Below are 24,854 nucleotides of genomic sequence, written 5' to 3' on the forward strand. Positions count from 1 at the left end.
CCCAGTTCTTGCATGGTCAGCATACTCACCGGACATGTCACCCATTGAACATGTTTGGGATGTGCTTGACCGGCGTATACGACAGCGTGCACCAGTTCCCACTAATATCCAGCAACTTCGCACAGCCATTGAAGAGGAGTGGACCAACATTCCACAGGCCACAATAGACAATCTGATAAACTCTATGCGAAGAAGATGTGTTGCACTGCATGAGGCAAATGGTGGTCACACCAGATACTGACTGGTTCTGAGTCCCCAGACCGCCAATAAAGCAGAAACAAAATGCACATTTCAGGGTGGCCTTTTATTGTGGGCAGTTTGAGGTACACCTGTGCACTAATCATGATGTCAGATCAGCATCTTGATGTGGCACACCTGTGAGGTGGGATGGATTATCTCAGCAAAGCAGAAGTGCTCACTATCACACATTTAGACAGATTTGTGAACAATGTTTGAGAGGAATGGTAATATTGTGTATCTGGAATGAAGTTTAGATCTTCAAGTCCATCTCATGAAACATGGGAGCAAAAACAAAAGTGTTGCATTTATATTTTTGTTGAGTGTATATATTTGGGTCCATCAAACAAGAAGAGAGTGAGGTGTTCAGATGGCAGACCAGGTTTGATGCTACGCGACATTAGTGTCCGACCACAAGTCACATATGGTCACGACCGCCCCATCTGTTTCTGAATTACAATGATGAAGAGTGTACAGAAAAGTGACTTTGCACTTTATAATGTCACAGTAAATTCTGTCTATAAAATTTTATTACATCCTAATTCTGTCCTATTATATATGGTCTGCAGACAGGTTTCTGCTTTCTGTCTACATTTCTGTGTGTCAGCTTGCACCTCAAAGACATTTCACAGGGCACCTTATTGTATACATTAAAAAACTATGCTAACTGTAAGGTCTTCCTCACTACGGAAGCGCTGAACTGCCGCAGATTTTTTTTTAATAACTATCATGAACGAAAAACATTGGAAAAAATATACTTGAATGTTTATCTTAGATGATAAACCAGAGCTTCTAGACATAAAACACCAACAACATCTCGGGGACACATAAGTGCAGCCTTCTTCGATCAAAGCCATCCATGCATCTAAGTGGCCATCAGTTTTAAAAGTTTTGCTTGTCTGGAAGCAAGGCCTCGCCTGCTCTTCCTCTTCCCCTGTGACACCACATATGGGATACAAGCCAGTCTGGACTTAGCCTCGGGAAAGAGAAAGGGAGGCGCTTGGCAGTTCACAGCTGATCCTCACAGAGCTGCTGCCTTCACTGGCTCTGTCTAATGACCGCTGTCTATTCTGGGATTAGCAGGCGGTGTTGTGATAGGCTAGTGAGGCTAGTGAAGACATCTCGAAGTGTCAATGTGTAAGAAAAACCCAAGAATAACAATAATATCGGCAGCCTGCACCAACACAAGGGCACAAAGTCACATGGCTCTGAAGAACAGAGGGCGTCAGTGGGAGTCCAGCGGAGGGGAAGATGACTTGAAGGCCTTCTTCCATTGCTTTTGGAAAAACAGCAGGATCATCTTAGTCCTTTTTAAGTTTAAAAGCCTTAAATTATCTGATCTCCACCGAGTTTACTGCTACTACTAATGATTAGAAGGGATCAGACCAAGTTTTTCTTCAAAGGACTGCAGTTTAAAAAGAAAACAGCTCCATATGTCTGTTGCTCCAAAAGCCAGTTCCAGTGAATTATTCTCCTTACCATGCACTTCTTTCTACAAATTCTACACAGAAAACCAAAGCCTTTGCTGACATTTTGGGAAAATATTACACTATACACATATAAAGAAGTTATCAACAAGCATCAGTGTATTAAAATGAACAGTTATTATTACAGGAATGATCATCCGAGGTTCACAATTAACCACTGATGTTTAATTGTCAAGACACATTTGATTTCCAAAACAAATGTTGCAGTTTTTGCACATTAAGTTAGAGGACTGCTGTGACTCTTCCCTTTGTTTACAGTATTGTGTGCTGAATCGGTGGCTACATAAGGCATCTTTCTGCTATGGGTGTTTTTCCACTGCAGAATCCCTGAGTGGTGCATTTATTTACAAAAAGGTCTTTGCAGTTTTAGTGTTTCCACTGTTGTGTAGGATCTGCTGGATCCATAAGGCCACATACCAAACCAGCCAGCGGTGAAATAAACCAGCAAAACCTGGTCTGTTGATCCCCCCCTTCTTTTGCACTGTTATTTCTTGCCATGCCTCTGCAAGGTTGTTGGTAATTATAGTAACACATTTTTCTGAACAAGGTTACATGTTAGCAGAATATACTCAAAGACGCAAGCTGTCCTTATCTGACCTGCTAATTGCTGCAGTGGAATAAAAGGCACCTAAGATGGCAATAAAACTTAAAACATTGCATCACATGCAATTGCCGCTTGGTGCATACTAAGTAGCCTGATAGTCACGACCTCCGTGTTTTCTGATCACTGAAATCTGTGACTCTTATATTGTGGAAAAATATAAAACCAGGACGTTCTCAGTGATTAAGAAAGACATCAACAACACATTTATTTAGTGTGCCTCAGACGTTGGGTAGAACATTGTTTTTGAGCAATCTTCTCTCTTAATGGAATTTAAGTCTAAGACCTTAAAACGTGCTCACAAAGACTCACAGCATTTAATAAATAACTTCATTGTAAACTCAAAAAATCTGACTCTGACCTGAATTTCTTAAGTGGAGGATACGAGTCAAATTTCATTTAGTTATTCCATTGTCAAGATTATTATCTAGAGGGTAGCATTAATACTAGAGTATTTCTTTTCATACACAGAAAATAGTGCAGCAAAACTGAAATCAAGTTGCAGACCTCAGTTTCTTAATACTACAGATGGAACACCCAAAAAAAAATCATTGTTCTATTTCTGTGTGATTTTATGTCTGCCAGTTCAGACCATATTTTATCTCCCACCTTGGAAATTATGATGGACAGATGGACAAACACAAATGACGGCAGCTACAGGTGCTGCTACGCCGTGAGTGTCTGTGTTAACATTTACCATCTCTCACAGTGAGCTCTGCTTGTGAGTGGACCCAGCCGATTCCCTGTGATCTGCTCCGACTGCCTCAGACACACTGCTGAAGCCTTGATCTCTGTGCAAGCAGAAGAGAACTATAAATATTTGTGCTGAGAATCAATGAGGATGATATATAAACAGATTTGAGACAAAGCAATTCATTTACGAGTAAAGTAATGGAAAGATTTGCATGCAAATGTGACACATCTGGTGGAGTTGTACCACCAATGCTTCCAAATACTGATGCTCGAGCGTAAGTGGAGCCAATCTTTCTAAAGAAATGAGAGCCATGGATGTTATAAAGAAACACACTTACTTGAGGAGTTGTTCCAGCTCTCGTTTTATCTTTGTCACCACAGGTGGGCCCTGATAGGTCAAAGCAGTGTAGAGCTGAACCAATGAAGCACCAGCACGGATCTTATCCATCGCATCCTGTCCACAGGCCACACCTCCAATTCCAACAATGGGTATTTTTCCTGCAACGACACTGACAAACAGTCAGTTTGCGTAAACACAGAGAGGTTGACAGGGCTGCTACTACACAGGATATTTAAACAACTTCAATTCTGGAAATTTCTTATTACCTGATTTAACATTATATGGCATTAAACCTATGACTAAGAGGCAACCTAGATAATATGGTGTTAAAATCAATAGAGGTTTATGTCTGGAAAAATTTAAATATATGTTAAATGCTAAAGGGGGACAGTACCATAAAATTGTTTTGTATGCTATGTCTATCTGACTCACCTTCTATTTGTAGACAAGCCTCACAACATGAAAGTCGTGGGTTTGATCCTGCCTGCCTGAGTTTCCTCCAGGTGCTCTGACTTCCTCCCACACTCCATACACATGTATGTTAGGGTAATTGGTGAGTCTAATTAGGTTGTCCGTGTTAATGTGAGCATGACTGGCTGTCTGTCTCACTGCCTTAGCCCTGTGATGGACTGAAAAGTCTGTGATGTGCCCCCACCTCTCACCCAATACCAGCTTAGACAGGCTCAGGTCTTGATGTTAAACACAGTATAGATAAGACGGTACAGCTAAAGCATGAGTGGATAGATATGACCTATAACGGCCTGTTAAATAAATCCATGTGTGGAGTACAGTTGCACCTGGATGAGCCCTGCTTTGTAACACAACCCTCAGAAATATAAGGTAGGTAAACAAGTACCTTTGGTGAGGCTGTACATTTCTCTGACGGTGCTAGTAGACAGGTCTTTGAGAGGTTGCCCACTGAGCCCGCCGACCTCAGACTTGTGTGGGTCCTGAAGTGTGTCAGGCCTGGACACGGTGGTATTAGACACCATTAAACCATCTACTCCCAGCTGCAAACACACAGAAGCAAGGACAGAACGTAAGTGCCTTGTGTAGCTGCATCCACAGCAGCACCACTGATGTACTGTATGTGGGTGACTGTGAGCAAAGACCATTGCAGACGCTCTAATGTCAAGTGTGCTGTGATAAAAAAAGAGACAGAGGTCTCTTTTTTATAGTTGCTTTTTCACCCCCACCCCCCTTTCTTGCTCTAGTGAGCAGAGAAACATACTAAAGCAGTGATAAGGTGAGTACAGCACTGTAGAGAACAGTAGTAGTAGAGCACATCCAGGTCATGATAAGTCGAATTTAAATCGATTTCTTTTTTTTTCGTGAAGATGTTTCGCCATCTTTGGCTTCCGGTTGTACTAAAATGAGTTTTCTATTCTATTCTATGGATTTTTATTTTATTTTTTAGTCTCAGTGCCTTTCCTTGCCAGTATTTTCTTCTGGTGCCATATTATTTACATTTTTTACATTTATTGGTTTACACAGACTTTACTTACACAGCCGTCACAAGTGATTCACAATTAAATAAATAAAACAAAACAACAGATAAAACATAAATAGCTGCATAAAAGCATTTTTACCTTTGCTTTAAAAGCTGGCAGAAATTTTGTGCATGTCGGTTAAACATCGACCTGGGATTTACTCTGGGGGGACCATTAAATAAAAAAATGTTCATAAAACTGAGTTTAAGGAATGATTGGAGACTCTTGAACATGACAAGACTTTTAAATTAAAATTGAGAAGAAGAATAGTAAATCAATTCCAACCTCAGTGACAACATCAGCAATGTCTTGTTTGTCCTGTGCAGTGAGATCAGGAGCAATCTTCACCAAGACCGGAGGTTTGCGTTCTTCCTGCAGGGCATCACGCTCCTTTAACACCTGAGCAGATGAAGATGAGGATCAGGTGAGGATGCAGAGGGAACTACAAACTACAGAGAAGGTGCTCTACTGTGCTGGAAGACATCGAACTCGAGGAAGAGAAAGGGTTACATGAACTGATGGATGACTTGCTCAACAAAGAAAATACAGAAAATCATCTTTGTTTCACAAACGTATCTCCTTAAAAGCGCTTTCAAGTTTAAATATGATGTTAAAAAAAGGAGGTTTGAGAGCACTTTATTCAATCAAAATCCATTCTCAATATATTCACCACTGAGGTTCCACTGTGCTTAAAGGGTGCACGCTTTTATCACATATGTTGTCACTTCTCCATGACATTCATTAACCCTGTCCTTGCAGTTTTTTTTTTTTTGCTGCAAGGGAAAAACAGCATTTGCTCCTTACCAGGGGCTGTGCAACAGCTGCACTGCAGAAGCAGAAAATAATTTCAAGTCCACACATAGAAATCATCAAAATATGCACAACACAATTAACATTTTAATGAGGAACATTTCACTGCTGCTACTGGAAGATGCTACAAGAGTAGCACCTGCAGAAGTGGAATATTGGGTAAATGTTTATTTAGTGGATGTGACGTTCTTCAATGCAATGATGGTGGCTCAGATGTACACCTGTTTTACTGCCAGCTTAGCAAGGTTTAAGATAGGATTCTAGGTTAGCGGTGCAGATGCTTGCCACCTTTCTGCTGCCGCTATAAGCCTACATGAATTTTTCATGTAGTTCAAGGGTGTATTATACAAGATCACATAAGAAAAAATACAAGATTTTGTGTGAGAAAAGAGTAAACAAGCATATTTGACTGTAAACATTAGACTTTCCATCCCCTCTAATTTAAATGTAAGTTCAGACAGTCTTACTGTTTGCAGGAGCTGGCGGAGCTCAGCCTTTCCTTGCAGATCCCGGAGACCTGGCGTATTAGGACTGCTGACGTTGACCACCAGGTAGTCAGCCAGAGGGCCCAGCACTCTCACCCCCTCCAAGTAATCTGCCCCTGCGTCCCGGGACAGCTTGTTCTTCCCCAGGTTGATGCCCAGGGGAAGGCCAGCTATAAACACACACACACACACACACACACACACACATTATAAACACACAAACAAGAAGATTCAGATAAACATAAACAGATTGTGCATCATCAGACACATGACTCAACTGGGTCAGAGGCTGCTGATGTGTTAAATGGGCTGTAAGCAGGTACAGAGACACAATAAACGTGAGACAAGGACAGGTCAAGGTCATTAAAATAGAACCAAATAGAATTAGAGAGGAAGAACTGTGTTAACCTCCATTTAAAACATGGAGTAATGCTAACCTTTACTCTGCTCCTGCTGTGTTTCTTCTCTGGCCTTCAGCCTCATATGTACCTCTGCCAAGCCACAGCTGTTGAATCCATACCTGCAAACACAGAGCACAACCAAAATAACAATCATTGTACATCAAATGAGCTTAACATTTTTTTTTACATGCCAGACATACCTGTTAATAATTGCATAATCTGAGGTGAGTCGAAACACTCTTGGTTTGGGATTCCCATCCTGTGGTTTAGGAGTGATTGTTCCCACCTCGACGAAGCCAAAACCCATCTTGTACAAGCCATCCACAGCCTCCGCGTGTTTGTCAAAGCCTGCCGCAATCCCAACAGGGTTTTTAAACTTCAATCCAAGCACGCTAACTTCCTGTGAAAACATAACCACATGCAGGACATAGTCTAAAAGCGTCTATGCAGAGTGCTGAGTCCACTGAGGACATTGTGGTGCCCTGCTTACCAATGATGCAGGGTCCTGGTAGTGGTTCAAAGGAACTAGGCCCAGACTGATCATTTTCACTGCAAGCACATGCGCCGTCTCTGCCCCCACAATCCTCTGCAGCAGGGGCATCAGGTGGTTGGAATAGAAGCGCTCATCTCCAACCAAAGTTAGGTAGGAAGCAAACAGAATGCTACCCGAGCTGATGACCTTCACGGCCTCTTTCAACTGTTTCTGTTTACAAGAATATAAACAATGACTTTAGAAAGTTCCTTTGAAGCATCCATAATGTTTTCAGTGACCCGATTCCCATGATGACACATGTTTGCAGAGTGCAGCCTTGAATAAAAATGTTAATAACTAGATATGTGCGTGCACAGAAGTGAAGAAAAAAAACAGAAATAAATGTCAGGACCATCATACATCATATTATGCACCACTGAACAAGAGAAAGCTAATGGAACATCATCAACAAAATTAATTATATCTCTGTGTTTATAATGATGACAAATCATCACCAATTAAGATGACACAGTGTCCTTGTTTGTCAAAAGGCGCTCTGGTTGTTCGAGATATTCAAACTCCCAAACTAGGGATACACAATAATAATGTCAGGACATCGTTATCTGCAGGTAGTGGCTATAAAATGAAATAGCAGCTTCAGCTCAAAATAAAATGACTACTCAGTGTATGGACAGAAACAGAGATGCTATGTGCTCCTGATAGCACTGACCATGTGAGGATAAGCCAAACTTCCTCCATCAACAATACAAAAATAATAACCCTTGTAATCTTGATATGATAAATCCACTGGAGGATCGACTCCAAAATGATAAAATATGTGCATAAATCAGTATCTGCAACTAGCTGAGAGGTTTGACAATATCAGCATAAAATGTAATGTCCTGCATCCCCTTTTTCTCTTATATATTCCTGCACGTATATGCTATAAATGCTCTTATCAGCACATTCAATGCTGATATAGCACAGATATGTCAATACCTGCCAATACATCTGTAGTGATAGATCAGTCAGGTTTACAATATCTTTGGGATTTCTAATATTTCAAGATTATGGCATGTAAGAGTTGTCCAGATTACAGTTGGGGGTGGTCAGTATTGTGTGTGAGATGTGAACATTCAAATAAGAAGCAATTTTTGCTGTTTGTCATTTGAAAACAGCTCAGTGAGAAATCATGATGTGCATGTTAACAGATATCAACCAACACATCAGGCTGTTAGTAAAAGAGAACAATAAGAAAAGTGAATAAGGAGAGTTTCTCCTCATTTGCTTGCACAGAAAGATGAAGGTCCATGTTTCCTCTCAAAAACCCCTATATGCATAAACATAAACATCCGTCCCTGTGCATGTTTCCTACAATGACCCACGCATTTAAAAAGCTAAGTAAGACACCCTCTCTGCCATGCAAAGGTACGACACTTCCTGGTTTACGGTACTTCTATGCACAGCAACCGGGCAACCAAACAAAATCCTACATATTGTAGCGACACTTTAAAACGCTTCAAAAAACTCAGTGTCTCAGACATTACCTTCAATACTCCCGCCATGGACGCCGGCTTGTCATTGCGTTAAAGGACATTGGATTCATGCATTTCCTAACAAGTTACACAAAACACACGCGGTGCTTCCAGCTTCCGCCACATCTTCTCGCGATATTTCAGTCTCGCCTTTGGCTGCTGGCCAATCATCTCGCAGACTCAAAAAACAGAAGGCAGATGATGTTTAGAGGGGGATAACAATTAAAACATCTCATCATTTTATGATATATTATTATGTTGTCACTCGTTGTAACTTGCTCAACAATAATGTGTTGTTTTATGTTTACAGCTAATATAATAAGGTCAGTCTGATAGACTTTTATGGATACAAAGCTATTCCCTTGACTTTGCATCTTGTTTGAGTGCCTGCACTGATTTTCCTAAAGTATTAAGAACATATGCAGAGGCATTTTCTTGAGGAGCCTCTCTGATTTACATGTGACAGATCGAAACCATTTTGCTCAGTTGCTCTCCCAGCCAAGGTCCCTGCAGCACCTGTGTGCTTACATCTTAATAAAAATGGCTCAGTCACTCCGAACCTGCATCTTTTTGTGGATCTCAGTTGGATTTCTATCTGTTTTTGAAAAATCTGAGGCCAGTCAGAGCGATGACTTCTCGTTGCTGTGTGAATTTGTTTTCAGAGATGTCTGTTATGACTTTGTTGGGGGATCAAAAACTTGGTCACAAGCCAGAAGCGCCTGTGAAAAGCAAAGCGGGGAGCTCCTGAAGGTGATGAACAACTCGGTCAAACTCATCCTGAACAAAATCACCCAAGAGAAAAACACCAGCAGCTTCACATGGTGGCTGGGAGAGGGAGTCGGTGAGGAAAACCAACCCATCATGAGTGAGTGACATACACATCTGTTCTGTTGATGTATTGTGTGAAGTGGGTGTCAAATTTGCTGGTTTTATGCAGAGTAGGTAGACAGTTTAGGCTAAAAGGGAAACAAAATAATCATTTGATTACATTTTCTACCAATTGTTTCAATTCCACAAAATTTTCTGATGAAGCTCTGAGGTTTGTTGTTGACTTTCTCGTGCCCAGTGTGAGCCTATAGGTTTCATTTGAATTTCTGACATGCCAAGACATTTAAATTTGAATATATTTGAATATGTTCCTTTGAAAAGAATAAATAACAAAATAAGACCAACAGATAAAAATGTTAATACAGTAAATTAGGCAAACTCCTTCCATCTTAATTTATGTACTTACACATTTCTTTTCAGAAAATGGTGACAATGTGAAGGACCTCTGCACATACATGAAGCTGAAACCACTTCAGCTTGTAAAATCTGACTGCAACCAGAGACGAGGCTACCTCTGCACCTACAGTACGTGAAGCTTCCAAATCACTCCTCCTTTCATAAACCACTACAGTCTCCCAAAAACAAGCATTCAGTTAATTGTTTGTGTGTGTGTTTAGTTTTGCGGCCACCATCACACACAAAGGTAGGATGATTATTTCATACATATAGACGCCACATAAACCTTCAGCGTTAATTTTAATTTTTGTATTGTTCTTGTTTTCTTCACAGAAAACAACTGTCTCCCATCGTGTCTCCAGATCTCGTAAGTTAAATCAAAGCGTTTCTCATTAAACAGTCATTGGTTACTGCAGCTTCCTCTCTCTGTTTGTTCCCCCCCACTCCTCAAACATACACACATATTTTGATTTTAGGCCTTAAAAGAGCTGTAGAAACCAATTGGATGAATGCCGCTGACATTTTGGACCTTGTCCAGGTGAGCAAAGTCTCATTTATTTAAATTTCTGGCTGTTTAGATTTTGAAAAAACTTTTTTTAATTTTACTGCTTCTGAAACAGGGAGCCAAAAATGCACTACGGCAAATGGAGCTTACAGCAGGGGAGCCTACAAACGAGAACAGAGTGGGTACCTTTCCATAGTCATTGCGTTATTTATATCTAATTGTAGCCTCAATGCATCTTATCAAGTCTTCTTTTCCATCTCACAGGACAAATTTATTGAGAGTATGTTGAACGGCACACTGAAACTGACTACAACAACTGATTTGAGAAACCAAAGCATCGCCGGTGACATCATCAAATGCTGTAGTGCCATCCTTCTTCTCTCATTGAAAAAATGTGACATTGAAACCAACCCTAACCCTACAGTATGTTGTCATCATATCATCTTTGATATCATACTAAATGTTTTTGTTATGTCTCTATAAGTCAAATGATGCTTCATTTTCCCCCCTTTTTCAGAACTTGTTTGAGAAAGTCCAAGAGATTATCAGAAAAGTTTCTCTGCTGCTCAGTTTATACGGCCAAACTGATCATGTCATCCAGCATCCAACCGGCACCATTTACCAGACCAGGTTTGTAATTCAGAATACTATTTGTTTTTATTTTTTAAGCTATGTATTCACAAATTAATTTCACACCCACCAGCCGTGCGCCTGATCAACTCAACTATGCAGTTCTGGGTTCAGAGAAGAATGGTGAATACATTAAGCTGCCCTCATTTTCAGCACTGAAATCACAGCTTGGAGAATATAAGACCATCATCACTCAGGTCTGTGCATGCCATCATCATGTATATCACCTTGCTGTTACATGCAACAATTTGTTCAACAGGGTTTTTCTTTTTGATAGATGTCAACATTCGCAGAGAATCCACATCCGTCTACTGAAAACATTACAGGGACGGTGTGCAGTCTGCAGCTTAGCAACGGAATCTCAGACATTAAGTTGAAGAACCTGTCAGAGATGATTGAGGTAAAGCCAGTCCTTGTTATTGATGATTAGAATAGAATAAAGAAAAGAAGTGAGAGAAAATGCACACATTAGAAAACATGTTTCATAATTCACCCCAAAAGTTTGGGTTGTAGGGACACTGGTAGAAAATAAAAATATGAATTAGAAAACACTCTTTGAGAGGATTAAATGTTGTATTTCCAGTTACAGTGTCCAAGTAAACAAACACATTCTTGGCTTCCTGTATCTGGGATATGAGATTTTGCATTAATCTTCAGTTGACTGCTTATATAAAACTAGCTCCACCTCCAGCAGCTACATCAGTGACATGCTGCTCACACGCATAATCAAATGATGTCAGTCAAACTTCAAAACAACTGAGCTATGCTAATATTTTATGCTACACATATATATTCCCTGCTCATTCCTTGAATATTGTGCTTTGCATACTAATTCTAAAGCTTGCTGTTGTATCCATAACCATGATTTTGGTATTACTTGTTATCATCTTAGATCGTTTTGCCTCGCCCAAGACCTTCAGAAATGATTAACAGCACTACAGAGTTGAAAAATAACACCTCGCTGCTGACTACCTTCAACATCTCAGACCCTCTTGCCACCATCTTCTTCAGCGCGGAGCCCAATGCCAGTGTGTCACTGATTCTTTCCCTCAATTACGGCTCACGTCCAAATCCAGTGCAGTCCAAAAACCCCAGCAACGCAACTATCTTGAGTCCAAAAAGTATGTTAATGTCATCACCACTACATACACTACATTAATCACACTGGAATGTAAATTTGTATGTTTATTTTTGCTTCAGGAGGCTACCGCTGGATGATAACCCCAGAGCTGTTTCGCCACACTGTTGGCACCTGGTACCTTGACACCAGACTCTACAATTCCACATGGGAACCAGGCCTGACAGTGAAGATCACTTTTTTTACAAGCAAGTGCCTCTTTTGGCACACAGAGGAAAAGACATGGAGCACTGATGGCTGCAGGGTAGGTTTGGAAAAAGTCTACGTATGTATGTATGTATGTATATATGTATATATATATGTATATGTATGCACCCATATACAAAAATGATGTACACTACACAGAGGTGTGCTGTCTTTGTCACAGGTGGGAGAGAACAGTACTTCAGAGCAAACTCAGTGTCTGTGTAACCACCTCACTCTCTTTGGGAGCTCCTTCTTTGTGATGCCAAACTACATCGATGTGACTCGCACAGCGGAGCTGTTTACCACCGTGTCTAGCAACTATGTGGTTCTAGCCCTGCTGTGTGCTTTCTTCGGCCTCTACCTGATCACTCTTCTGTGGGCCTGCTACGCCGACCGGCGGGCACGAACAAAGGTCAGTTGCTCCTGACTACTCTGGTCTTTTCTATATGATTTTTTTTTTTTTTTAAAAACATTATTCATATTCACCACCATTATTTTATACTGAACTAACAGAGGAAGATGACTCTGCTAGAGGACAATCATCCAGGGGCTCCCTATAACTACCTGATCAGTGTCCAGACTGGACATCGCAAGAATGCTGGAACTTCTGCTAATGTAAGGCCTTCTTCTAAAGGAAGAATTCTAAATTCACATTTTCATTTTTTCATATATATATATTTAATATATATGCTGTCTGGGTCTCTGGTGTGTAAAACCCCGGCTGCTTCATCACTTCTCACTGCCCTCCTGCAGGTCACACTGAAGCTGATTGGTTCAGAGGGAGAGAGCTACACACATACCCTCACAGATCCTGACAAGCCCGTGCTGGAGAGAGGAGCTGTCGATGTATTCCTGCTGGCCACACCCTTCCCACTAGGCGAAGTGCGAAATCTCAGACTGCAGCATGACAACTCTGGAGGTCACCCATCATGGTACTACAGGCTGAGCATATTTGAGTAGTGCATTATATATTCAGGATACAGTGCTGCTCACTTATTCCCCACAGGTGTGCATGGCATACTTGTAGATCGGTGTCATGTCAGAGTTTTACTGTGGAGTTGTTCTGACAGAGTTGTGTGTTTAGTTATGGTGGGATCGATTCATATATAGTCTAACAAGCTTGTTAGACTTATAGTATGTCAGGCATCAGTTAGCACACTGCTTCTAATCACTGCACACATGCAGCTCTGCAATGCACTTGTAATACAGAATCCTAATGTTACCCTGCCTAGTTGGAATTGCCAGTAGTTATTTACATATGAACTGACATCCTTTAAAATGTCTTTTAATAAGGTATATAAACAAGGTGACCATCCAAGACCTTCAAAATCGTCATGTATGGCACTTTTTTTGTGGCTGCTGGCTGAGTGCTGACAGAGGAGACGGCGTGACGAAGAAAACCTTCAATGCTGCAAAGAACAACGAAATTTCCAGTTTCAGGTCGGAGTCTGTTCACTGACTTACAGTGCTGACAGTAATCTCCCTAGCTCTTTTGTGTTGAAATGCATTTCCTTCTACAGGAATATTTTCCAGACCAGAACATCCACTGGATTTAGAGATGAACACATCTGGGTGTCTATCGTGGATCCTCCCTCACGCAGCCCATTCACACGTGCTCAGAGGGTGTCATGCTGCATGAGCCTGCTCCTCTGCACCATGGCCATCAACATCGCCTTTTGGAACCTTCCTGTAGATGAAACTTCACCAGTGATCTTCTCTTTTGGTGATTACAGAGCTTAGATTAGTATTGCTGTTAGCTGGTAATAATCACATCTGTAGCAATCAAAACATCATCATTACACTATCAGGAACATATATATATAACATATTAATATATATACATATTAATATAATATATATATATATATATATATATATATATATATATATATATATATATATATATATATATATATATATATATATATATATAATATATAATCAAAGGATAGAGGTCAAGCTGAAGATCGCAAGGTTAACAGGCTGCATTGCAACACCTCTGCTTTCACAGACAACTTTAACATTTGAACTATGGAGGCGCCAGCACAGTGAAGCAGTAGTAAATTAATACCACTGAACATGACATGTAGGTTAAAGAAAGTAATAATAGTAATAAAGCTGAACACCACCTACAGGCATTGTTTCACCTGCTGGTTCTCTTCATGTAGGATGTGCTTACACTACATTATAGTGAAGATAAATATTACATATAACTGAACAGCTGCCTGATGTTGTTCATTTGTACTGAATTAATTAAGTAATTAATTATTCATGTCATTAACATGAATATATCTGGCCTCGCTGTCACATCTTGTCACTTTGTTCCAAAGTGGAATCCACAAGGACAGACAGACAGTACTATTAAACTACACTTCACATTACTGTCATTGGGTCTTTGTTTATGTCCAGGTTCACTCCGCATCACTTGGCAGGACATAATGGTGGGCGTGGAGAGTGGGCTTCTGATGTTTCCGATCAACATTCTTATCATCACCATCTTCCGAAGCATCCGGCCTCGCATCGTCAAGTCTAAGAAAGACGATTCAGAGAAGAGAGAGATCACCCCTGCAGTGACCGTACCAGGTCTTCTCAAGGTGTTTGTTCACGTCGTACATACATACCTGTTTGTCTCATATCTGCACCTTGTAAGCCCAGAAAGGAAGCACTCTGTATGGGCTTTACTTCTGCTTTCTTCTTACTGTATGTCAATCTACCCTCACTCTTCTATAACACTGTTCAATGGGTGTTGGTCTTTCTCCCTGCAGGATACAGAGGAGGTCATTTCTTTGGTGAGTAAAAGTGCAAGAAACAAGATGTCAACACCACACAAGCTGGAGTCCACTGCCGATCTCTTGCCCGCCTTGGACAGTATTCACGTCCTCATTCAGCTTATGCAAGGTAGATTCACATTACTTTAAAAAAAACACCTCAATATATGACTCAGCAGCATGACAAAGCAGTGATATCAAGTTTATGTTTGCATTTATGTATAAAAGAAAAATAAACAGAACTGCATTAGACAGAATCAAATCATACAACAGGCTGAAAGAGGCTACCACTACTGCTTTATTTAAACAAATGTCCAGATTAGAGCCAAAATCAAACTTAAAGGAGTCTTATTATAGGGTACTGATGTATCCTGATCAATGTTTGTCACCACATCCTAAGAAACAGCCAAATAAATAGAGTACATCTCTTTCAACACACCACCCTCTCTGCAGTTATTAATCAGACAAAAACGGCTTTTCGACACAGCACAGTTGTTTTCTGCTTTTATGCACTGATTATAGAAACAAATGTAGTCACATCTTGATCGGTGAATAATCCTGTCGCAGGTGAGACAGAGAGTGACTACCACTGGGTGTACTGCAGCAAGTTCCTCCTTGCTGGCCTCTGTCACCTCCTGAAGTGCCTGGAGAAAGTGGATGAGAAAAACTTCCAAAGTCCACAGGAGTACCATCAGGTCCTCAGCCTCACCAACCTGCTGGTCCGCAAAGCTGAGATGGTCTTCAGCAGCCACTTGGCCTCCTGGTCAGCACTCTAGCCAACACACAAAGACAGTATCTGTAGCTGCTGCTGGTTTAGTAATGGAACTGGAACATTTTGTGTGTCATCATCTGTCCTTCTGTCTTCTTGGCACAGCCTGCCTCCTGTGCAGAAGAAGAAGAAGAGGGTGTCAAGTGGCTGCTGGCTGCCTTGGTGGTGTGTGTTCCTGGGATGGTTTTTGCTGCTGTCCATCAGCGGAATATCCACTTTCTTCACCCTGTTGTATGGTCTTGATTATGGCAAAGAGAAGTCTATCAAGTGGGTAATTTCTCTGGGCCTCTCCCTCTTCCAGAGCATCTTCATACTGCAACCTCTCAAGGTGGGTAAAGTTAGGAAACATAATCACTTCAAAAGTCACTCAGTATTGTTTCCAGGATGTTTGGGTCAATAGACTGCTCCTGTTTTATCTTTATGTGTATAGTATTGATCAGCAGATGTTTCCTTGGCTTGTTTTTTTTCCAGGTGATAGGCGTTGCTGTGTTTTTTGCGCTGCTGCTGAAACCCGTGGCTGTAGAGGAGACTGAAGAAGTTGAGCAGGTGCTGTTAGGTAAGAAAAGAGTGTGCTGCTGCCAGCCTGGCTTGAAGTGCACAGTCCATTCTGCTAGGTGTTATTATAGTATGTGTGCTCTTAATGAAGACTGCTTTCATGGAATGTGCTGCAGCTCTTTTTTGTTGCCTTAATGTTTGTGTGTCTGTATTTATGTCAGACTCAAAAACAACACTGAAGGTTTTTAATTTGCATGATAGAATGCATTTGTTCACTTCAGATTCTTACAGCTTTTGATTGCAAAGTAAAACCTTTATTAATAAATATACCTAAAAATGAAAACATATGAAAACACATGATGAGAATAGCAGTTTTTGAATCAACCAAAAGTAACCTCCAAATTTCATTTACCATGCAAACTAGTCCAAACGTCCTATTCATATTTAATGAAGACGACAGAGGTATCCGTTCTATTTTCTTTCAGGCTGAGTGCAGAGCTCCTACATAATCATACATTTCACACCAAGAATATTTGTTGACAACTATGAAACTATAGCGATCCTTTTAGTTCTACTTCCTCAACAGACTGCTCTTCTTTAAGTGTATCAGTGCATGGCTCCTCCAGTTTAAGCACAGTGAACCTTACTGCAGTGTCTTCTCCATTTACCAGAGCAACAAGACAAGTGTAGACGCTACTCTGGCAGAGACACGCTGTGAGGACGCTGCATTTAGCAGTACAAGCTTCCTCCTGCAGTCCACGGCACCCTCGCTTCCACAACACTCTTTTGCACTTATTGGAACTTTGACTTTCTGAATATGACATTGCATAACACATTCTGGTGTGTTTTGTGACTTTCTAATGCCAGTGAAGGATTTCTGTGTAATTAAATAATTGTATGCTGAAGTGTCTTACTATGATTTGAATATCTTTGTTTGCTTATTTGAATCACATCGATGGACAGACACATTTATTTATGTTCAATCAGTAGAATTTATTTGCATATTCAACAAGCATTGTTGATTTCATAGCTATTGTGAACTCTTTAATCCAAAAATCAGTCATGTAATGTATTGCATATAATAAAATATTTTAGACAAACTCTTTGAATCTTCAAAGAAAACTGTTTTTTTATTAATTTGCCGCACCAAATGAGAGACATGCTGAACACTGGATTCCTTTTGTTTTCACATAAAAAGGTTCAGTGATACAATATTTATTGTTGGTACAAGGTTATTAATGACTTCATCAATATTAATAAGTTTAGCATTTCTACTGCTGTTAGCTTGCATGATCACCGCTCATTGATTGTATATGAAAGCAGGCTTGTGAAGACGAGCAGGATGGTGCTTTTATATAATTGGACATGTACGCGAGCTAATGGTTTTTTAATGGTAATTGATCTTTTTTTCCCCGTTTCACTTCCATCACTGTGATACACGATGAAAGAGCGCGTCATGACTCTTCATCCTTCGTTCCTGCTTTCATGAGACTCAGTGTGTCCTTCCTCTGAATGATTCATGTCTAGCAGACCCAACTACATTTAAATTTGTGCCTTAGGTTTGGGAATACAGCCAGTTCTGCAGCCATATTAATGTCCTCTTTTAGTTCTTCTGTGTTTTTATTTAATCACAAATGTTTGTTTATTGATTGGTTTATTTATTGATATTATAAATGCTTCATGTGTGAATTTGAATAAACAAATTTCCATAAATGTCTCTGTCTTTTCAACTTACAAGCAAGTGTTTAAACCTGACTTACCCAATGTTAAAAATGATTATACATACATATTATTAATCTGGCAACTTTACATGGACAAATTCTGAAGTGAGAATAATAAACACAGGGCTCTCTACACCAAAATTACAAATCAATATTCTGGCTTTACAGTCAAGAACAGAAGTTTGCCCATTAGTAGACTGCTCAGAGTTTGGAGTATGGGGAGATTTTAGTGCTTTCCAAAAGACAGAAAGTGATCTTTGTTTGGTCTCAACTCAAATAGTGTGCCTATGTACTCAAACAACATAATCCTAATCCCAGGGATCCAGGAAGTGAACAAAACCAAGCAAGTAAGCTAAAATGAGTGGGAGAGGGGTCATCTTTTTCCAAGCTTTGTCTAAAAAGAGGCCCACAGTCTCAAAATATCTTGTCTAGAAGACAGAAATGCTCTCAGAACTTTGTGAGTAGGAGGCCCCGACAGGTAGCTATGTATACTTAAAGTTCAAATCAATACAGGTCACCGTTTATAGACACACAAAAGAGTAGATGTATTACTAATTATCAGATTCCTATCCTTCTTTGGGGTGATCTATAACCATCAGTCCCAGCAGTGTTTTAAGTCTCAGCACAACACCGGTGTTATGATCCAACAGCAGAGCCCTCCTGTGATTCACTTTCTTTACAAAATGTAACAGTTCTTTGGGAAACTGACAACATTTGCTGCAATGTTTCTATAGTGAAATTTTTTTAATTTACTTTTTTTGTCGTTTGGCCTTGGTGGAGTGAGGAGACTCAAACATGAATGCATTCCAGAGAAATGTGACAAAAAAAACCAATAAGCACATATTCATTGCATCTTTCTGTCGTTCCTGTTAAAGCTGAATCCATGTGCTGCAGGACACTTTGCAATTGCAAAATACATCTTCCTCAGTACCACAGAAAAACACACCTTAAAGCAAAGACAGCCTTGAATATTCAAACCAACACACTCATTCTTCTGAGTTGTAATAACAACATACAAATTCAACAGACAAAAAAGTATGCAACTCCAAAAACGACTTTTGGCCAGAAACAATTTTTCTGGCCAGCTAATATTTTTTTTAAATTTCAAATGCACACATACCAATACAAACTCAGCCTTCCCTTGCTGCTTGATGTGTCATTTGTTGAATCTGTATTAATCTGATATTAAATGTGAACTATCTGGACCCATTATACAAGAAGAAACAGAAACACCCCCAACAAGTCATTTTTTTCATTCTATAAATAAGAGATCAATTGCAGATCAATGTGACTGAATCGTATTTCTCCCTTGACACTGAGGACCCCTGCTGGTTGTCATAAATATTACACTCCTCATAAAGCAAAACATGCTACAAAATGGCATGGACACATTGCCAGCTACAGTTTCAAGGAGTCTTTTATTAAATTGTTACTTTTCTATACATAGGGGAGAAAAACTTTTTTTTTTTTTTGCAACAAGACACCATTCTGTGTCTGTGTTAAGCATGGAAAAACCGTCCAACATAGAAAAGACAGTGAGCAGATCACAGTTCTTTAGTGTTGAGCATCTCAAATTAATCACCCAGCCATAAAACTTTTCATGATCCCTCCATAATTGCTAAGTCATTTTATACAAGGCCACCATCCGTTTGCTATGCAAGTGGAGCTGGGTGTGGTTAGGTTACAGCAACGCAGCATGTCCATGTGACAAAAAACACCTCTCACTTGATTTTTTTTCCCCAACAGGAATTAGAAAACTCTGCTTTCATTACCAGTAAAGACCTTTTTATATTCACCTAACATGCCAATGTAATCTGTTTCCAATACAACTTATTTATGATGTGGTAATCAACTGAAACTCAACAAAGCTAACAATTTCTCCAGTCTGGATGGAAAACAAATATGAAATACTAATACAGACTGGCAAAGGCCTCTGATGATGAAAAACAGCTAAGGCAAATGCAGTGGTGCATGTACTGTACAGTGTAAAACCCATACACAACATAAAACCTCTTGGGTCAGCATTTACATGTAATCAAATGTGTGTTCCTGCTTCTGTCCATCAGGATTTTGTTTGTAAATTAAGTTCTTCAATCATATGAAAGTGCAGGATTTTGGTAAAACTGACATTCAAAAGGGCAAAAAAACTTTATTTGGAGATATTTTATATAAAACAGATCTGTCAAATATTGAACAACCCCCTGTTACCATTCGCTGTACAGTTAAATCATTCCTGTAAATAAGTTTATCTATATTAATGTAAATGTGTCTATATTACAGATATCCGTACACTTTACATCTGTGTCCCACCACTGCTGCAACAGATGACCAGAATCAGATCAGGCATGTGTTACCATGAGCTTTCTCTAAATGACTCACATATACACATTTCTTCTAATTTACAGTAAGTACACCTTGAAATGTGAGAAGAATGAGTGTTTAAAAATGTCCACAGTGAGGAAACTGCATAACTCCACTGACAGTATTGCTGTCCCGATATGTTTCATGTAAAACAATGTTGGGTGTTGGAGCCTCGCCTCCTAAAACCGATATGGTGACTTCATTAAGTTTCCACAGAGTCGAGCAGCCTGTCTAGCTTGTTTGACTGGTCTGAGACATGACTGAGAGACACAATGGCAACTATCACAGCAACATTATCATGTGCAAAGCAGAACCAAGGCTTGCACTGTGAACACTAGTCAGACCCAAAATCCCAAAAGAAAACATTAAAAATACATGACGAATAATATAGACAAATAGGGAAATGTTAAAAAGCTGGTGTGACCTTAAATAAGACGGAGTGAACAGAGGTCAACACCCAATGATTGCATTTACAAACTTATAGTGTTGTATAGAAAGAAATGAAAACGTTACACTCACTGCCAAGCATCCACACCCTCAGTAATCTGGTCATATATGTATACATGAGGTAAGACTATGTGAGTTGACATATGTAAAAGGGGGAGAACGACCCAAATCTGACTCAGTGCCTTCAACATTTGCTCTTTCCTGTTCTGAGCTGTGTAGATGCCAACACAAACCCATTTGACTGTGTTTTTAAATATAATGAATGAGTGTGTGTGTAAGTGTGTGTGTGTGTGTAGACCCAGCAGATAGCAATTAGGTCTTCTTCTTCAGCTCCTCAAATCGCCGTGTTAAATCATCAAAGTCGATGTCATCTGAGGTGGTGGTGTTTCCGCCAAATGAGGAAGTAGGGAGTGTGTCAGGAACAGAGGGCAGCTCTGGGAGGGCATTGTTGTCAAATGGCGAAGGGACATGACCTGGAATGTTTTATACATATTAATTAGTTAAACAGTAACAAAGCAACAGAGCTGTGCTAACACGATAGAACAAGTAAATAAATTCAATGAAATGTAAAGGGCAAATCTACTTAGAGGAACTGAACTGTATTTCTATAACAAATCAGGACAACCTATAATATTCCAGTCTTATCATTTAACAGTTTATAACTGTTATCAGAACTCACCTACGGCCTGGGAAGGAACAGAAGGTTTGTCAGAGAGGTCATCAATCTGAAATACAAAGTAAATGTGTTAGTGATCCTGTCATTTTCACAACAAAATAAATGTTTGTTAGTACTGAGAAAGAATTGAGAGCTGCAGGGGAACTGTAAGAAACCATCACCTTTTTTCGCATGTGACAAAAACAAAATAAGGTATTTAGTAGCCTAAGTTTTTTCTGAAATGGGCTCAGCACTCATTTCTGTCCTGCTCATTCATAGTTAGAAGGTTATAGCACAGCAGCTCATGCTACCTACACCCATGCAGATGAAGCAGTAACTGGGCCTATTCTAAGAAACAGGGAAAAAGCGTGGAGGACAGGGAAAACTGTAAGCAAGCTGAATAAACTGCTCTTCCCTTAGTGGTGCCCTGCCCTGTCCGTCTGTCCATCTGGGGGAACAGGAAGGAGGCATGGATGGGAAGGGTTCAGTCACTTACGGACTCGTATGTGGGGGGAGAAGTGGGCAGCTGAGGGGGCTGCCCTCTACCCATGGGTTGCTGAAAGTTGTCGTAGGTTCCAACAGGAGGATTAAACGGTTCCTGGGGAGGACAAGATTGCTTCGATTTATTTAAAGATAATTTTTAGGAATTTTAAACAACAAAATCTGTATATAGATATAAAGAGTTCTGCATATAAAAAATCATTAGGAAAGATTGTCTTACAGCTCCTTTGGGAGGTGGATAGTTGAAAGCTGTTGGCATAGGCATGGGCATAGGCATGGGCATGGGCATGGGCATGGGCATGGGCATAGCAGCAGCTGGAGCTGTGAAACCTCCACCACCCCCACCTCCTCCAGACTTCTTGTCATTGTCCACATCAATCAGGTCTGCCTCCTCTCCAGGACACACCTCAGGCTGTGACAACACAGAGGAAGGAGGGTAAGCAGGTAAATAATGAGAGTGCATAACGTCATCCCTTATACCGATAAGCAAAAAATTCTTTAATGCTTACTCTGACCATGGCGTCAGGTTCATATGGTACATTGTAGTTCTTGGCGATCTCTATAAGGTAGCGTTCCACCAAGATTTTGGGAGGAGCTTCCACGCTCAGTTTGTGCATCAGCTGTAAATATATCAAATGTTTAATCAGAGGACAAACAGGGTTTCTGCATTCCTAACCAGACGTGTGTGCAGCTACTGGAAAAAAAGAGCTTACCCTGTCGTTGACTGTGCCAATCTGGTTTGTCCTGCATAGCTTGCCGTACTCCTTGCTATATTTTGCACATAGCTGTTCAGATACCTGGAAGAAGATTTTAGAGACAAGGCTGTCAAGACTGAACAGGAATTCACAGACAGATTGGTTCAATATTGCTGCCAATGAGACCAGCGACTGTGCGGTCTGTTTGACTAAAACTTACAATTTTAAGCTCAGACACCTCTGACTGGAGACGGGGTGCTGCCCAGATGAGAGTGGATACTGCTTCCTGTAAGCCTGGATCTAGTTCCCTAATTAATGACACAGAAACAGGATCAGTAAAACCTTCCAAAGAGTTGGTTATTTATGAACTCTATGCATCAATGTATCGAGCATGTCACTGCTCACTTCATAGACTGAATAAGGCCAAAGCGAGCCAACAGCAGGTCACAGTAAAGCTCCAGGATCTCCATGGCCTCAACCAGATAGTCCTCTCGTATGATATGCTCCACACGGATCCGCGCTCGCTCATCCTTTCCTGATGAGAGGTAATCCGCAATCTCCTTTCTTGCCTTCTGAGCCAGTTCGGCTTTATTTTAAATATGACAATGGGAAAAGTAGACTGTCATTACTATGAACAACAGACATATCAAACACTTCAACTGAAGAAAAGCATACGTGCATCAGTATAGCCAAGGACTCACTTTTCTTTTTCTCAAGAAGTTTTAGACGGTTGATGACCAGCCGGAGGTTGACTCTTAGTCTCTCCGCTTTGAATCCTCCTCCCAGCATGATGACAAACTCTCTGTGAACAGGAGAGCATGAGAGAGAAGAATACACACGGAAACGTACAACACACGCCAACCTATACAGTCCATTTGCTCTCACCCCCACCTCTGATCCAGTGAGTCACTTAATCATGTGAGCATGACCAACCCATCGCAACAGTATGACTCCGCATATTTACTCCAAACAAAAACAACACAAAGAAGGAACGATGCCGCAGATTTGATATTGAATTAGCTCGCTAACAAAAACTACGTAGCATTACACCACTTCTAACCAAAACGGTTAGCTTTAGCCTGACGCCACTGGCAGCTAACTACGGGCAGCGACAGTACTTGAATCGTTACCGCGTTCTCAATCTTATTTATAGTTTTTTTTATTTACTTCACCGTATTAGAGTTATCGCCGGTTAAAGTCAGTGTCTGTATGAGGACATACCTGTTATCTATCTTTTGTTAGCAGTCTTCTGTTCTGTCATGGCTTGCGCTAGCTACCTTGCTACCGCTCAGTGTTAGCAAAATAAAAACAACCTGATCAAACACGCTCAAGTACTAAGAAGGAAATAGTTGTTTCCTATTAATAGCTCAATGTCAATAAAGTGGCAGAATCCTACCTGTAAATATTAGTCGAGGGTACACACCAACTTATTTGGGTTTCTGCTTGTGTTTCGTCGCCTGGTTCACTTCCGCAATGACTTCAAGTGACGTCACGGGGACTTTACCGAAGGGGGCGGGCTTTTGTGTCAAGATTCTATTATTAAATCCACGAGGTAACTAGAAAAGCATTTCCTAAAGAAAATGCAAGTTTGATTGCTGCAGCTGAAGGATTGCCCTGGAGAATGTCAGCTGGAGAATCTGCAATCTGAATTAAATTTGCTGAAACAGTTAAGAATTTACAAAGATGAAGCTTTTATTTTGAAAAGTAGAAAATGTTTTAATATTATGAAGATATGAAAAAGAAACAGCTGAAAACAAGTACAGTATGAAGTCACTGACCTTAAAGAATAGCCTGTGAATATACCATATGAAAGGTCAGAGGCTGGAATAATACCATAAGATTATAAGAAGCACAGGCTGTGTGATTTTAATGTGGAAAAAATAGTATACAGCTGAAGGATGATCAATATGTCAGATATAATGCTTAAAATCTGATAAAGACTACAAATATGGCTGCTTTGTATGCTTCTTGTGTGACAGCCTGTCTCCAGATAGCCCTGCCTGCCTGCCTGTATCCATGGCAACCTGTTGATGAAGATTCTCAGTCATCCAGGTCATCATACGTAGAGAAAATTGAAGCAAGCTTGCTTCAATTTTCTCTACATGGCAACCTGAACATTTATCAACTGCCCCTAACTGCCCCTAACTGCAGCTCTCTCTCTGTCCCCCTCCTAAAGCGTTTCCATTGTAAAAACACGCTTCGAACAAC

General features: G+C 40.3%; 3 protein-coding genes across 4 annotated transcripts; 1 reads left to right on the forward strand and 2 right to left on the reverse strand.

Moving 5' to 3' along the window:
- Nucleotides 1–2,203: 2,203 nt before the first annotated feature.
- dhodh (dihydroorotate dehydrogenase) lies at nucleotides 2,204–8,673 on the reverse strand. Its single transcript, XM_028401914.1, has 9 exons — nucleotides 8,564–8,673; nucleotides 7,035–7,247; nucleotides 6,745–6,944; nucleotides 6,581–6,663; nucleotides 6,126–6,313; nucleotides 5,134–5,247; nucleotides 4,215–4,368; nucleotides 3,357–3,516; nucleotides 2,204–3,116 (listed from the first exon to the last, which is right to left on the reverse strand). The coding sequence occupies exons 1-9, from the start codon at nucleotides 8,579–8,581 to the stop codon at nucleotides 3,029–3,031; spliced, it is 1,218 nt and encodes a 405-aa protein (XP_028257715.1). The 5' UTR covers nucleotides 8,582–8,673; the 3' UTR covers nucleotides 2,204–3,028.
- Nucleotides 8,674–12,493: 3,820 nt separating this feature from the next.
- On the forward strand, nucleotides 12,494–16,984 carry pkd1l3 (polycystic kidney disease 1-like 3). The gene is made up of 11 exons (XM_028402254.1): nucleotides 12,494–12,646; nucleotides 12,748–12,849; nucleotides 12,988–13,166; nucleotides 13,528–13,674; nucleotides 13,755–13,957; nucleotides 14,644–14,828; nucleotides 15,000–15,132; nucleotides 15,570–15,765; nucleotides 15,877–16,099; nucleotides 16,243–16,327; nucleotides 16,938–16,984. Exons 1-11 carry the CDS (start codon nucleotides 12,494–12,496, stop codon nucleotides 16,982–16,984), a joined length of 1,653 nt encoding a protein of 550 aa, XP_028258055.1.
- A 2,402-nt stretch (nucleotides 16,985–19,386) lies between these two features.
- Nucleotides 19,387–24,151, reverse strand: ist1 (IST1 factor associated with ESCRT-III). Of its 2 annotated transcripts, none has more exons than XM_028402032.1 (10): nucleotides 24,043–24,151; nucleotides 23,348–23,448; nucleotides 23,052–23,232; nucleotides 22,867–22,954; nucleotides 22,665–22,748; nucleotides 22,461–22,571; nucleotides 22,172–22,363; nucleotides 21,947–22,048; nucleotides 21,475–21,481; nucleotides 19,387–21,268 (listed from the first exon to the last, which is right to left on the reverse strand). In XM_028402032.1, exons 2-10 carry the CDS (start codon nucleotides 23,433–23,435, stop codon nucleotides 21,108–21,110), a joined length of 1,014 nt encoding a protein of 337 aa, XP_028257833.1. In that variant the 5' UTR covers nucleotides 23,436–23,448; nucleotides 24,043–24,151; the 3' UTR covers nucleotides 19,387–21,107. The 2 variants fall into 2 exon arrangements, with proteins under 2 accessions (XP_028257833.1, XP_028257832.1); XM_028402031.1 differs by having other exon boundaries at nucleotides 21,475–21,520.
- Nucleotides 24,152–24,854: the final 703 nt, after the last annotated feature.

This window comes from Parambassis ranga, chromosome 3 (assembly GCF_900634625.1).
Source record: "Parambassis ranga chromosome 3, fParRan2.1, whole genome shotgun sequence".
Classification (NCBI taxonomy): domain Eukaryota; kingdom Metazoa; phylum Chordata; class Actinopteri; family Ambassidae; genus Parambassis; species Parambassis ranga.